This window comes from Eleutherodactylus coqui, chromosome 3, assembly GCF_035609145.1.
Source record: "Eleutherodactylus coqui strain aEleCoq1 chromosome 3, aEleCoq1.hap1, whole genome shotgun sequence".
In the NCBI taxonomy this organism is placed as follows: domain Eukaryota; kingdom Metazoa; phylum Chordata; class Amphibia; order Anura; family Eleutherodactylidae; genus Eleutherodactylus; species Eleutherodactylus coqui.
The window spans coordinates 179,538,723-179,555,470 of NC_089839.1; the positions used below are offsets into that span (position 1 = coordinate 179,538,723).

General features: G+C 44.8%; 1 protein-coding gene across 1 annotated transcript in view; it reads right to left on the reverse strand.

Annotated features, from left to right (window-relative positions):
* LOC136619883 (ficolin-1-B-like) overlaps nucleotides 1-16,748 on the reverse strand; it is a 59,426-nt gene that overhangs the window by 16,038 nt on the left and 26,640 nt on the right. The window contains exon 5 of the mRNA XM_066594612.1: nucleotides 6,981-7,019. Coding sequence (XP_066450709.1) covers nucleotides 6,981-7,019 — 39 coding nt within the window. The remainder of the gene's footprint in view (nucleotides 1-6,980; nucleotides 7,020-16,748) is intronic.

Here is a 16,748-nt window from a genome sequence, read left to right on the forward strand (position 1 = left end):
ACCCCCGCCTCCTGTAAACGAGCGACCTAGAGACATTATTTGTAAAATGGTCTCCCATCAAGACACCCTTGCCATTTTAAACTCGGCGAGAAGGCACAATGGGATAAAGTATGGTGAGCACGCACTGCAATTTTTTCAGGACTTGGCTCCCTCCACCCTGTACAAGAGGAGACTCCTGCGCCCGCTGCTTGATGCCCTCAGGGCAAAAGAACTGCGTTATGCCTGGCTGTTTCCTTTTGGGCTCGGAATTACCGTGGGAGGGCGCAGACTTATCATCCGTACCCCAGAAGATCTGCATAAAGCCTGGCCCCTGTTGGATATCCCCCCGTTGGATCTGCCGTGTTGGCTCCCACTTCCAGGGTTCCCAGACCTACCAATACTCCCGCCGCCGGATGCTTGGCAACCTGCTTCCAGCGCTAAATCTCCGAGGGGGAAGCGCAAGAAAGCAAAAGACCCCTGCAATAACGAGGACACTTGAATCTTCGGTTGATAATGTTAATATGTACCTTTTTTACAGGCTGGGCCCATACGGACTGTTACGCATGGTTTTGAATGGGCCTGTGCGAAGCCGAGCCGACATTCGGGTTTTGGCTCCCGCTTGACCCCGTCGTCGATGATACGGTGTTGTATTATCAAATTATGATGATGCTTTTTGTTTAGTTGTGACAATTGTTTATTAGCCCCTTTTGCTTGGTTTGTACCTAATCTTTAGCTTTCCCGGGAGGGGATACGGGTCTTCCCAACCCTCCCTCGGGGCTGTTTGTTTTCAAAAGACCCCGCTGGACCCTTGTGGTTCAGGCTATCTATAGTTGATCGGTCTTTATACCCATAAGGGCCGGCCAACCCGCCTCACATCTTCCTTCCCCCCTCCCTTCCCCCATTTTCTCACATTTAGGCGGACAAGTAGCCGTGAGAGCCTGTAGCTCCCTTCACGGAAAGAGTGGAACTTAACTTGTCCGTCCATTCGTTCTCTGTTTGGTCTATTCAAAAGTTTTCACCCATTTTGTTTCTGTCAAGTGTGTTCCCCCTCACCCGCCCAGTCTCTCCCCAGTGTTGTCTTCTGTCCCAGACCTCTCTCCCTTGACCAACCAGTCTCATTTATCCGAGTGAGCGCCCCTACATATTGAAGGGGCTTCTGATTCCTCCCATCTGAGATTAACGTCTCCTTTTCTCCCGCGTATTCCGAAGCTAGGCCTGCCAGCGACCGTCTTGACATGAGCGACCCACTGAAATGGACCTCGTGGAATGTGAAGGGACTGAACTCCCCATCCAAGAGGCATCACATAGCGCTGCTGCTGAGAAGGTATGGAACTAAAATTGCTTTTCTGCAGGAAACCCACTTCAGGGGAAATAGGCGGCTATCACTCCCTGGGAAACAGTTTGGGCAGGCATACCACAGCACGCATCCAACATCCACTGTTAGGGGAGTCTCTGTTCTGTTCCACCACTCGGTAGCTTTTATGTGTGAGGCTCAACATTCGGACGAGGAGGGAAGAGTCCTCTTTTTAAGAGGTAAACTTCAAAATCAAAAAGTGACAATCGCCAATCTGTACGCTCCCAATGTGGGGCAGGTGCCGTGGTTGCTAGGACAGCTCGAGACCCTGAAGTATTTCGCAGAGGGCCCTATTCTCCTGGGAGGTGATCTGAACTTGACTCTAAGCCCTATCCTAGACGCGTCGACTGGAAAGTCCCACGTGTCTCAAACTAAGCTGAGGCGCCTATACCGCAGTCTCTCGGAGTTGGGTTTGGTGGATGCATGGAGACATTTCAACCCAGCTACGAAAGACTTTACCTTTTATTCCCATGTCCACCATTCCTTCCAACGCCTTGACTATTTTCTTATCCATTCATCCCTGTTGGGCTCACTCAGGGGGGCTAAAATAGATTCCATCCTGGTCTCCGACCACGCCCCACTCCACATCTGCATTGACTTTACCCATACCCCCCCCCCCCCCCCCCCCGCGAATGGATCTGGAGATTGAACCCAGCGCTCCTGGACGCTGAAGAGGATAGGCAATACCTCAGGACCCGCTTGGGGGAATTCTTCCATTTGAATAAATCCTCTGAGGTCTCAGTGCCTATGACATGGGAGGCTCACAAGGCCTATATGAGAGGCTTGTTAATCGCGTTGAGCGCTAGAATTAAGAAAAAACTCCAAAAAGAGACAGATGAAAAGCTACAGCAAATTACCAAACTAGAACAAGCTGCGAAAAGCTCCCAATGCAAGGCCTCTTTAGATAAGCTTACCAGTCTCAGGAGGGAGCTGAAAAAAGACTTTGATGAAAAATACAACAAAAAATACCTGCATTTACAAAAAACTGTATACATACAGGGTAATAGAGGGAGTAAGTGGACCTCAGTCCTTATCAAGAAAGCCCAAAAAAGGAACTTCATTAGCTCCTTAAAAACTGGTACGGGTAGGACCGTTACTTCCTCAAAGGATATAGCGGAGGAGTTTCAAGCGTTTTACTCCCAATTGTATAACATTAGACCCCCCTACACTCCGGAAGAGAGACAGACAGCTCTCACCCGGATACAGGCTTTTTTGGACGAGTTAGATCTCCCCTGCTTGAGCGAGGAGGCGATTGAGACTCTGACGAAGCCAGTCTCCGCTCGGGAGGTGGAAGACATCCTGACCTCGTCCCCCTCGGGCAAAAGCCCTGGCCCTGATGGCCTTCCTGCCGCCTATTATAAAGTCTTTAAATCATGCCTAACTCCGCATTTAACAGAATTATTTAACTCCCTGATGCAAGGAGGCGCTCTGCCTAAACAGGCGCAGGAAGCGCACATTACGTTAATTCACAAAGAGAATAAAGACCCTGAAGCCTGCGGGAGCTACAGGCCCATCTCTCTAATTAACTTTGACGTGAAGATGTGGGCCAAACTTCTCGCAAAAAGACTAGATAGCTACATCCCATCCCTTATAAAGGAGGAGCAGGCTGGCTTCGTCAGAGGAAGAGAGGGCAGAGATAACTCAATCAGACTCTTATACGCTATAAATCACGCACAAATCTCTAACACCCCTCTGGCTTTAGTAGGCTCTGACGCGGAAAAAGCCTTTGACCGGGTCGACTGGCTCTACATACAAACAGTGCTCTCCCAATTTAAAATACCGCCCACTTTCATTGCCGCCATTTTCTCTCTCTACGCCTCACCATATGCCAAAATAAAAATTAACGAGATCCTATCACCTTCCTTTAACATCAGTAATGGCACGCGTCAGGGATGTCCCCTATCTCCCTCCCTATTTATTCTCGCCCTTGAGCCGTTCTTGCAGAAAGTGCGGCTGGATACGAACATCCGAGGGCTAAAAATAGGACAGAAAACCCTCTCCCTGGCCGCGTACGCAGACGACATTGTCTTCTTGGTTTCTAATCCAGAGGAAGGCCTGCCTCGTCTCACTACGCTGTTGGAGGAGTTTGGTTCCTTATCTAATTTTAAAGTAAACTATTCAAAATCACAGGTCCTGGGCATTTCGATCTCAGCTAGCCGGAGACGGGCATTGCAGTCAAACTCACCCTTCACTTGGGCTACAGCAGACATTGAATTCCTGGGCATTAGATTAACTAAGAAAGTAGAGGATTTATTCTCGGCTAATTTCGCTCCCCTCCTGCCTAGGATAAAGAATCTGTTGCGCTCATACGACTTTCCTTTTCTGTCATGGCTAGGGAGAAGGAATATTCTTCATTCCTACGTCATGCCAATTCTCTTATATAGGATACGTCTCCTCCCGATCCATATACCTAACTCTTTCTTTAAGTCATTACGCTCAATAATCCTGAACTATGTCTGGAGGGGCAAAAGGGCGAGACTGGCTTACAGTTTGCTAGAGAAGAGAAGGACGGACGGGGGAATAGATCTGCCTAATCCCAGGGACTTATACTTGTCTACCCAGCTTGGTCTCTGGATGGAGCTGGTGTACCCAATCAAGGATCATATGGTACAGGATCTTGCTCTACTATCTCATGGACCCACTCTTCTGGGAGATTTATGGTTTCCGAAGCAGATTCTACGGGGACGAGGGAGAGGTGGCCCCCTCTTAAGAGGGGTCATGGAGACCTGGCTTAGGCTGGGAGATGAACTAGCACCTCTGCCCTCGCCTCTCATTCCTTTAAATGCTCTACATTTGGTAATGGGACTTCAACTAGACCTTTGCTCCGTAAGTGGTTGGCGGACCCTCTCTGATAGAATACTAGCAGACTTACAAACGCGGGCTCACCTGCCCCCCTCGGAGATACTGGAGGCCCTGGTGCCCGGGCATAAGCTTCCTTTTCTCGTGTCAATGCATATAGAGCATATCTTCAGGAAGTTTCTAACTATGCATAGGTCAACCAGACCCCTGACTAATTTTGAGAACTCTCTTAAAGATCAAAACAAAGTTAAGAGGAAACTCGCTGTCATCCGTAAGCAATTTGTATCTCCCCCACGAAACTATAAACCCGCGTTCATCACATCCTGGGAGAAGGAGCTCAAGATTTCTCTGTCAGAGGGTGATAAGAGGGTTATCCTCAGCAATTCATTTGGCGCCTCCCCATGTGTCACTTCGCAGGAATCACACTATAAGCTGTTGTCTAGATGGTACAGAACTCCCCAGTGGCTGTTGGACCACAAACTTACATCTAAGGGAACTTGCTGGAGGTGTGACTCTGGGCCCGGCTCCTATCTACATCTATGGTGAGACTGTCCGGTGTTGGCTCCCTTCTGGAAGGAGGTTGGGTGCGTGCTGTGTAGGCTAGCACCGGGGCTGGTCCTTTCCCCTGAGGTGGTTTTTCTGTGGAGACCGTCCACTACCTTCCACCCGCAGAGGAACAAACTGATAGCACTCTTGATAGATGTTGCTAAGTCCTTCATCCCTCTTCTCTGGCTCAGGAAGGATCCTCCCTCCTTGACCAAATGGAAAGAGAGGGTTGACCTCCTGGCCAGCTTAGAGGAGCTGAGCAGTTATGCCAATAGTTCCCACGAGAAATTCTTGGAGACGTGGAGCCCTTGGCGAGCCATCAGGAGGGATATAGGCCAAGCCCGGGAGGCCCCCGGGACCTCGTGAGACGGCACCAGTTCCCCCACCCTTCCGCATGTCGTTCTGGTATCTGGACTTTTGATCCCACTTATCAAGATTTTTATCAAGATTTTTATTATCTTTTATTATTTTTAACATTATTATTATTATTAATATCTTTACTATTATCTTAGCAACACTGTCACTATCACATCATTTTATTACATCACCCCCCCAAAGCTCGGCCCTCACGATTGGAGGAGGACCCCCGGGTCTTACCGGGTCTCTTCAGTATGTTTATGCTCTGTCTCGCTGGAAACGGACTGCGTGAGAGACGGCGACCGGGGTGGCACGAGACGACCCCCCTACTGTTCCCCCCCCCACCCCCCCACCCTAACTCTCCCCTCCCGACCCTATCCTTCGTAGTGAGCTCCCTATTGTATCTGTCCCCCCCCCCCTTTTTGTTTATGTTCTTGGATATTGGATTGGACCCGGAGATATCCCGTCTGGGGCCGACCCCGGATGTGGATCTCCCTTTCCAATGGTTATTAATATCGTTGACCTTTTTGTCTCTGCACTAAAATTGAGCATTTGGTATCTCAAGGAACTATTTTTTTTTGCTTATTCATGATTTCTATTTACTACTGGAGACGTTGTCTTTTACTCTTATAGCATGTCGTTATTTGTTATAAAATTCAAAATGTCAATAAAAAAGTTGTTTTAAAAAAAAAAAAAAGAAATACAAATGTAAACAGTGTATACGGTTGTTAGTTAGCAGAGATTAACAGCACCCACACACTGATATATAGCGTATGCTTTGAACCCCAAAAATACAAATTTAAACGGTGTATACTGTTGTTAGATAATGTGGATTGACAGCACCCACACATGGGTATATAGCGTATGTTTTAAACCTCAGAAATACAAATTTAAACAGTGTATACGGTTGTTAGATAGCAAGGATTGACAGTGCCCACACACGAGTATATGGCGTACGCTTTTGAACCCCTCCCAAAAAAATGTAAACAGTATATACTGTTTTTAAATAGCGTAGATTGATAGCACCCACACACGGGTATATAGCGTGCACTTTCAGCGGGCAAAACAATTTTTTTCAACAGTGTATACGATTGTTAGATAGGGTAGATTGACAGCACCCACACACAGGTACATAGCGTACGCTGTCAGCGGGCAAAAAAAAAATTAAAACAGTGTATACTGTTGTTAGATAATGTTGATTGACAGCACCAACACACAGGTATATACAGTATGCTTTCAGCAGGGCCAAAAAAATGAAAAATAATAGGAGTTTTGTTACTTCCTATCTACGCTCTGTACACCATTAGCAGTATACTACATAAAACCGTTAACAGTATGCAGTATACAGCCGGGATGCTTGAGAATACTTTGTGCGCACTACTCCTCCCAGCCAGCCAAACTGCTGATACACACAATAAGAGAAGTTGTAGTCCTAGAAAGGACTGTTGAGTTCTTGGAGCAAGGATCCCTGCCTAACCGCAACCTCTACCCTACGCTATCGCTTTCCCTGAATAGAAGCGCTATCCCTCAGCTCATGCAGCGTGCCTGTGAGCCGAGCCTCAGGTGACCTGAGTTTTTATACTCGTAGGTCACCTGATCAGCCCAGCCAGTCACTGCTATAGACGTGCACAGGGTTGGCATGTCACAGCAGGAAGTGGTAAAGCCTTCTCTGCATGTTTATTGGATTAAAAAAATGGCAATAAACATGCGGGGAGGAGAGGATGAAACTTTCTGGAGCACCACGTGGTGCTCGCTCGAGTAGCAAGCACCTTCGAGTATGCTACTGCTTATTTTTACTTTATTTTTTTCTACCATATTTAGTAAATTAATAATATTTAACTTTTTGTGTTTACATATTTCATTCACTACAATCTCTGAATCCACTTATACATAATACTGTAAATTTACTAAACTTTATCGAAGCGTAATCTCTTTGGAGACTCACTGTGTGCTGGGGCGGAGATGCCAGGGTCTCCCTTCTCGCCTGGAAAAAAATTTATTAATGAATAAACAATGAATGGATGTGACAAATGAATTATCATTTTCTCCACATTTCTCATCTTTCCATTAAAAAAGTAAGAAAAAGAAAAGGGCAGAAGACAGTGGAGATGTATCAAAACTGGGAAAAAAGAAGTGATGCAGTTATAACAACTAATCAGATTCATGCTATCACTTTTCGGAGGCCTTTTATTCAACAATAGCTACAACTGGACTGGTTTCTCCCCCTATTTCTATGCTGTGTTCCAAATTATTAAGCATACACCACTTTTGTTTGTTTTTCCAGAACAGAAATTATGTGCAAGGATGTTTCTTTTACTCTCAACAGTTATATTAAATGTGGATGTTATTACAAGTGGTAGTTCTGAAAATGGTAATCCAAAATAAGGGAAGGGGAAGCAAAACCTGTTACGGATGTAATCCAAATCATGAAAGTAATTTTTGTGAAATTGTTAGTAGGGTGCTGCCAGTCCAATTACCATCACCCGAGGGTAACAGTGAATGCAAATGCATAATGGGGTAACGAGGAATGCAAATAAAAATACTACACTAATTTAAAGATAGATAGAAAATTAAATATTAATGTCAACCTCAATAGGTATTGTTAATATTTAGTGATGAGCGAGCATATTCGCTAAGGGCAATTGCTCGAGCGAGCATTGCCCTTAGCGAGTACCTGCCCGCTCGAGAGAAAAGGTTCGGCTGCCGGCGGCGGAGAGCGGGGAGGAACGGAGGGGAGATCTCTCTCTCCCCCTCCCCCCCCCCCCCCCAGCTCCCCCTGCTCGCAGCCGCAACTCACCTGTCACCCTCGCCGACAGCCGAGCCTTTTCTCTCGAGCGGGCAGGTACTCGCTAAGGGCAATGCTCGCTCGAGCAATTGCCCTTAGCGAGTATGCTCACTCATCTCTATTAATATTACTATGGTGAGTGCTTGTTGTAGAATGCTGGTGTCTCGTCCAACCAACTGGATTTGTCACTTGCAGATAAAAGCAAACAAACAATGACAAAACAAAAACAGAACCAAAATACCGGAAGCACTGTCCCTATATAACCAAACGCAGCGAAGGGACCTGCTTTGGCCTCTAGTTGACCCTACGTAGGAAAAGGAAATGACACAAGAAAACCAAAACTGGAAATGCAAACAAGCGCAGTACTTGAGATTCAGCAGGTAACTGAGCAATCCAGTACCAAGCTCTGACTGGTACTAGAGAGAGAGGCTGAAAATCAACAGCAATTCAGCTCTGTCTCAGGCCAAGCTAAATAGCCCTGATAATTACCCACAGGTGCGACTAAGCATGTCACACCTAATACCACACGTACTGAGCCAGAACATGTAGAAATATCTCCAAAACAACCACCAGACTATCAGCAAGGCAGCAATCCCAGAACCACCACAACAGCTTGGCAATGTATGAAGTGGAAATGCTAGGCATGGCTGCTTACAGGTATGAGTTTTGTTTATATAAAGGGGATTTCTTGCAATTAATTCTACTTCAATAAATAACACTGGCGAACCTGTATTTTGGTGCAGAGCGTTTGATAGCTGATATATTTTGTGTGCTGATTCCAAATATTTCATCCATTTTCCCCTATCAGCTCTAGTTTCTGTGATATAGGCACTAAGTGAATTTCATTACCCTATTCCATGTTACACATATGATCGATATAATTAAACAAATACCATACAAATTAGTGTTATTTTCTACAATATTGTGATGCAAGGAACAAAACAAAGTGGGCTATGTAACAAATCATAAATGAAATGGACATTAGTTTAGGAAGCTTCTTTTATGGGACATTCGTGAATGAACTTTGATAGGAGAGTCTCTTTGCAAATTCCAGCAGTAATTAGCCATCATACGTTTATCCCTTCGTCCCTGTAACAATCCTCCATGGTCCTAATGTCTTGGTGAAATCTTTCACCTTGTTCTTCACTGGTCACCCAAATTATCTGGAAAATTGTCCAACTGACTGTGAAGGTAGTGAACCTTAATGCTCATATTACATCCAAGATCTCTGTAATTATTAAGCATGTTGTTTACTAGATCAGCATAATTTGGTGCTTTGTGGTTGCCCAAAAAGTTTTTAACCACCTGAACGAATGACATCCATGCACTGCGCTGAACATTACTCATGGAGTCAACAAAGCAACTATCATTTGTAAATTGTCTGATTTGTGGACCATCGAAAATGCCAGCTTTTAATTTTTCTGTACTTAGGTCAGGCATTTTCCTACATATATATTTAAAACATTGTCCATCATAATCGAGAGCCTTCACAAACTGCTTCATCAGGCCTAGCTTTATGTGAAGTGGGGGCAGGATTATTTTGTGTCTTCCAACCAATGCTTCTCAAATCAAATTCTTTTCACCAACACATGTTCTCCCTCACAAGCCACTGTCGTTTCACCCAGTGGTCTTTTTTGGCCCTAAAGTCCAAGAGGCACATAAAACACGGATATTTTGTGTACCCACTTTGTTGGCCTAATAGGAAATTGGCCATTTTTATATGAGCACATATATTCCATTGATGTTCATGATAGTGTATCTTCTCCAAGACCAAAGCTATGGTTTCATATTCTTCTTTCATTTTGGTGGTGTGGGCAAATGGTATTGACCCATATATGTTTCTATTGTTCAAAACATTTCAAACTGAGCTTAGAACTGTCAATAAATAGACGCCAATCGTCAGGAACATATTTAGGATGTCTCATGTTTATCATGAGTCTTTTAATATCTTTACAAAATACTAGATTGTTTTCTTCGCAGATAAATGGTAGCAAATCTTTTTCCCTCATACAGTAGAATGTTATTTTTGGTCCATGTTCAAGTACATTCTTGTCGTTCAATTGAGAAGCAAGTAATTCAGCAGCTTCTTTTGAAAGGCTAAGGTTTTTTAGATTAAGTCACTCAACTCACTCTGATTAAAACGTTTGGGACATGCTGAAAGTTTGACATAGTCACTGTCCCTGCCTTGTTCTGTATCGTAATGAACATCTAAAGTAGTCAGTTCATTCTCTGAAAGATCTGGTAACTCATGAATAGTAGGAATTGGTACATCATCTGAATGTGGGAGAGGGCGTCTTGCAAAGAGTAAATCAGGATATGTCCACTTGCTACAATTCCTTCGATTCAGTCCAGTAATACTCACTTTACAAAAATAATAGTCATCAATGTGGTTTGCTTGTTCCCTCCACACCATCCGCACACCGAATTTTAAGCTTCTTCTTTTGCCATTACTCCACTGTCTTAACTGTTCAACACACAGTTTGCATACAACATGTGGAGCCCAACGTTTGTCTTGATCACCAAGCTTTACGCCAAAGTATGCATGGTAGACCTGTTTCACGAAGTCTGATATAGGTTTTCTATTTTCTTGTAGGGTATTTTCTCCACAGATGTAGCAAAATGCATTTGGGTGATTTAAACAACTTCTCCGACTGGAGGAGGCCATCCTGTGTATAAACGTTCAAACAACACAACCACAGGTGTACCGCTAGGGGTCAGCGATCACATAGTACCCTAGTGTGTGTGTACTATAGTGTGTGTGGGAGAGTGGCCTAAGGAACTACAAACAAATTTTCTTGTAGCACAGGAAATGCGTCAGATTTGGAAAGATTACACCAAGGGGCTGGATCATGTATAGAAATTTGTTTTGAAGCTGTATGCAGCATGATTTAGGAAGGGATGGGCTCAAGCTGAACTTTTGCACCCAGGGCCCCTGAGCCTTTAGGTACGCCCATGAAAACAACAATTGTATAGCTACAACTACCCACAACACCTCGGGCGACAAATGTACACAACCGTTCCTCACTACCGGTCGGGACAAACTAAATATACGAATAAGATTGGTGATGTGACGCGGCGTGGCTGGCCATGCGCATGAGCCGAAACTATAGCTGATGGAGAGAAAATGTTTGCATATTTATAAATAATAGGCCAAATATACACTTAGGGTGCATTCAGATGATCGCATATCAGCTGGGTTTTCACGCCCAGCAAATATACGGCATCTCTCTCTGCAGGAGAAGGAGGCTGGAAGAGCCAGGAGCAGTGCTCTGAGCTCCCGCCCCCTCTCTGCCTCCTCTCCACCCCCCTGCACTATTTTCATTGAGAAGAGGCGGGACAGGGGTGGAGGTAATTCCCGGAACTTAGCCCCACCCCGCCCCGCCTCCTCTCATTGCAAATAGTGCAGAGTGGCGGAGAGGGGGTGGAGAGGAGGCAGAGAGGAGGTGGGAGCTCAGAGCACTGCTCCTGGCTCTTCCAGCCTCCTCCCCCTGCAGAGAGAGACGCCGTATATCGGCCGGCGTGAATATCTGGCCGATATACGGTCGTCTCAATGCACCCTAAAGCAGTTGTAACATTACTGGAACCAGAAAATGTTTTCAATTTTGTTGGCCAGTGTAATATGAAATAATATTGGCTTTAATTTGGTATACTAAAGGAGCACTACAGTGCATAGAGCAGTACTAGAGCTTGCTGATATTATTAACCTTGTTATAGTGGGCATTAATGTGGATCACTGGGCAGTGCATGTTAAATGCTGTGTAGGACGAGTTGCTGGTGAAATGACAGCACTTACTAGTTGTGTTCCTGCAGCTTCATGCACAACTGGTGGATCCTGTATATAGAGGTTTGTGATACTCCAGAGACAGCAGCACCTTTAACCCTTTCCAATCCACTGTCTGACATCTAAAGACATTATGATTTAAGGCTGTACAACTCTGATGCTGGAAGATGTCCATCGGGGTTCTCTTACTGTATATTTCCAGCCTCTCTGCTTTCGGAGTCTGTCCAACGTGTCACCTCATACAGTACTGGCTTTAGTCAGCAGATAGCGCCCTTGTATAATGGCAGAAAAAGAGTAAGTTCCCTTAGTAAAACCAGGATACAAATTAGATTAGAAAGGGTTAAATACCTGTTTGCTGCTCATCAGTGGCCTTTTTCCATCTGCCCTTTTAATAAGATTAAAGCGGTTGTCCCGCGCCGAAACGTTTTTTTTTTTATTCAATAGGCGCGAGACAAACCCAAGGGATGGGTTAAAAAAAAAAAAGGTTTAGTACTTACCCGAATCCCTGCGCTGCGGCGACTTCTTACTTACCTTACCAAGATGGCCACCGGGATCTTCACCCACGATGCACCGCGGGTCTTCTCCCATGGTGCACCGTGGGCTCTGTGCGGTCCATTGCCGATTCCAGCCTCCTGATTGGCTGGAATCAGCACACGTGACAGGGCGGAGCTACGAGGACCAGCTCTCCGGCACGAGCGGCCCCATTCACCAGGGAGAAGACCGGACTGCGCAAGCGCGTCTAATCGGGCGATTAGACGCTGAAATTAGATGGCACCATGGCGACGGGGATGCTAGCAACGGAGCAGGTAAATGAATAACTTCTGTATGGCTCATAATTAATGCACGATGTACATTACAAAGTGCATTAATATGGCCATACAGAAGTGCTGAACCCCACTTTCTTTCGCGGGACAACTCCTTTAATTTGTCAAGCAGTAACTTTCCTAAGAGTGCATTTACACGTGCAGTTTTTATTCAGGTGTTCTTTTAATTTTTTCTATTTATTATGTCACAAAAAGTAAATATGAGGGTGACATAATCAAAATATATAGAAAAAAAACAAAAATGTGTTACCGTTATAACAAAGTGACAAATAATTCTAAACAACAAAATTAGAGCGGATGCAAAATAAAGAAGCTATATCCGACCTCTATGCTTTTTACCTGATTTTGGCTTCAAAAACTGCATCAAAAAGCCTGAACAGAACTTGCATATGTGAACACATCATTATTAAGCCTTTATCAGATCAGATTTGCCTGTGCTGTGAATCACTTACATATCTTTTCACAGTTCAATGATTCCTCTTCAGTTTCTGTGAAAAATCAATTGTTTTCAAGCATTTTGCAAGACATTGGACTATTTCACACTTTTCATCTTCAGAAAGGTCTTTCTTCCTCTCCATACTGCATGATAAGGTTACATTCCGACGACTGTATATCGGCTGGGTTTTCACGCCCAGCCGATATACGGCGTCTCTCTCTGTAGGGGGAGGAGGCTGGAAGAGTCGGGAGCAGTGCTGTGAGCTCCCGCCCCCTCTCTGCCTCCTCTCCACCCCCTCTCCGCCCCTCTGCACCATTTGCAATGAGAGAAGGCAGGATGGGGGCGAGGCTAAGTTTCCGGAATTACCTCCGCCCCGTCCCGCCTCTCCCCATTGAAAATAGTGCAGGGGGGTGGAGAGGAGGCAGAGAGGGGGCGGGAGCTCAGAGCACTGCTCCCGGCTCTTCCAGCCTCCTTCCCCTGCAGAGAGAGACGCCGTATATCGGCTGGCCGTGAAAACCTGGCTGATATATGGTCGTCTGAATGTACCCTAACTCTGACTTGCTTAACCCATTCCCGCTGCAGGGCGTAAGTTTACGTCCTGGGAGCGGGGTACTTCCCGCAACAGGGCGTAAACTTACGTCCTGGAGATAGCGCTGGATCACATATGATCCAGCGCTATCCCGCAGCGGGAGCCGGCTGTCAGTCACAGCCGGCGTCTCGCTGCAGCAGCGGGGGGACATCGGAGATGCGCCCGCCACTTTTAACCCCTTCCCTGCCGCGATCTAAGTAGATTGCGGCAGGGAAAGAGTTCACAGAGGGAGCGCGGCTCCCTCTGTGTCTCCGGCCGGAACTCGCGATGTCATCGCGAGAGCCCGGCCTGTCACCATGGCAACAGGACGCCAGACACTGGCGTCCTGTATTGCCTATGCCTGAGATCGCTGTATGAGCGATAAGGCATGGGAGAGCAGTAGCTCTGCCATGCCTTATGACAGCGATCATCAGGGCAGTGATTAAAGTCCCTCAGAGGGACACAAACAGTGTAAAAAAAAAAAAGATTTAAAAAATGAATTAAAATAAATGTAAAAAAAAAGAGTAAAAAACCCATTTTTTATGCTTTTTCTCAGATTAGCATAAAAAAAGGTAAAAAAAAAATAAAACCCCACATATTTGGTATTGTCGCATCCGTAACGATGCGTACAATAAGTTGCACATGCTTTTGACTGTGCACCGAAAAAACCGCTAAAAGAAAAGCTTAAAAAACTGAGGCAAAATGCTCATTTTTAGCATTTTGCCTCACTAAAAACGCAATAAAAGTGATCAAAAAAGTCGTATGTATGCCAAAATGGTACCAATAAAATCTACAGCTCGTCTCGCAAAAAATAAGCCCTCATAGAGCTCTGTACATCAAAAAATAAAAAAGTTACATGACTTTGAATGCAGCAATTTAGAATAGAAAAAAGATTTCCAAAAAAAAGGGTTTTTATTGCAGAAAAGTGGGAAAACCTAAAAAAAATGTTAGAATTTTGGTATCGTTGTAACCGTACCGGTCTGCAGAAAAAATGGAAAGTCTCATTTATGCTGCATGATTAACGGTGTAAAAAAAAAATAAAAAAATCTATGGCAGAATTGATGCGTTTTCTCTCTCTGCTATCATTAAAAAAAAATAAAAAATTTTACAATATAGTCTATGTACCCAAAATTGGCATCGATAAAAACTACAGTTCGCCACGCAAAAAACAAGCCCTTATACGGCCGCGTCCACGGAAAAATAAAAAAGTTATGGCTTTTGAAAAATGGAGATGGAAAAATACCAAAAAATCGCTTGGTCCTCAACGCCAAAATAGGCCATGTCATGAAGGGGTTAAAATGGAACATTCTCTTTTAGCAGCTTTCTCTTTAACCAATATCACCTGGCAATCTAAATAACAAACCCATCTGAGATTGATAGCACACATATAAAAGGAGATGAGAAATAAATAAACACTTTATTAAAAAAAACCTAAAACATATTAGGACCTTTCACATGGGATGGAATTAGTTTGCACAGAGATTTTTTATGTCACAAGGTTATTCCGATGGGCGTTGAATTCCGCATCTGTTAAAATCAATGTGTCTCTACTTCAAAACCGCAAGATTAAATTCCACAGCGAAAAAGCTCACTGCTGCAGAATCCAGGATGTCTTGCAGAATTATTTTTGCAGATCTTTAAGATTTAAATGTAATTCTGCAAGTCTGTGGAAAAAAATACAAGACGTTCTGTAGATTGCATTCTACAGTAAAAAATGCAGCAAAAGCCACACTAATTGCCAACATTTGTGTCTGTGCTGCGTCCTGCGGACAATTCTGCCCTGAGTGAGAGGTTCCAAATGCTAATTTTACTACAATCCTATTAATATTGAACTTGCATAATATTTGGAACACAGGGTAGTGAGAATATTTCGACTTTAAATTATGTCAAATTTATTAGTAGAGATGAGCGAACACATTAGTCCGAGCTTGATGCTCGTTCGAGTATTAGGGTGCTGGAGATGCTTGTTACTTGAGACGAACACCACGCGGTACTCGAGTCAATTGCATTTCCCTTCCCCGCATGTTAAGTGCCATTTTCTAGCCAAAAAAACATGCGGGAAAGGCATTAACACTTCCTGCTGTGATGTGCCACCCACTTCCTCCCCCAGTAGTGAGTGGCTGGCGAGATCAGGTGACCACCGAGTACTTCAACTGGTCCCGCCTGCGGCTCGCCTCAGACACATGCTGGCAGTGGTTAGGGAAAGTGCTGAGGCTTATACAGGGAAAGTGTTTGAGTAGGATCCCGCTTCAAGAACCCCAACGGTCCTTCTTAGGGCTACTCCTCATCGTGTGAATTACTGTTGGGGCTGGCGGGGAGCAGTAGTGCACCATTTTTTTAAGCATCTAGGCCTGTGCAGGCCATTATAGCTATATTGTTTTGTGTGTGCAGTGCATTAGTCAGAGTTGAGGGAAAGAGCTGCTTACATATGGAAAGTGTTTGAGTAGGATCCTGTCTTCAACAACTTCAATTTTTAAAAACCTCTATACATCTGCAGAGCATTACAGATGTAGCAGCTCACTCTCATTGCTAAATAGTACGCAAATATTTCTTGGCCCACTGCAGAACACCATTTCACAGATACCATTCTATGTGTTGGGTGAAGTAGCCGCAGTTATCAGTACAATCCACTGGCTGTATAGCTTTCTGCCCCTGTACAGACCATCGCACAATACCCTTTCCTTGGGTGCGGTGAAGTTGCCGCAGTTTTTTTTTTTTTTTAAATATATATATCCCTCTGCAGAGCATTACAGCTCTTAGACTGCAGTGCATTAGGAAGAGTTGAGGGAAAGAGCTGCTTATATAGGGAAAGTGTTTGAGTAGGATCCTGTCTTCAAGAACCCCAACGGTCCTTCTAAGGGCCAATCCTCATAGTGTGCATTACAGTTGTGGCTAGCTGGGAGCAGTGGTGCACCATTTTTATTTTTTAAAACCTCAATACCTCTGCAGAGCATTACAGATGTAGCAGCTCACTCTCATTGCTAAATAGTACGCAAATATTTCCTGGCCCACTGCAGAACAGCATTTCACAGATACCATTCTATGTGTTGGGTGAAGTTGCCGTACTGTTCACTGGCTGTATAGCTTTCTGCCCCTGTGCAGACTGTCGCACAATACCCTTTCCTTGGGTGTGGTGAAGTTGCTGCAATTATTAGCACTGTCCACTGGTTGTATAGTTTTATGCCCCTGTGCAGACCGTTGCACAATACTTTTTCCTTGGGTGCGGTGAGGTTGCCCCTGTAATGTTCACTGGCTGTATTGCTTTCTGCCCCAGTGCAGACCATCGCACAATACCCTTTACTTGGGTGCAGTGAAGTTG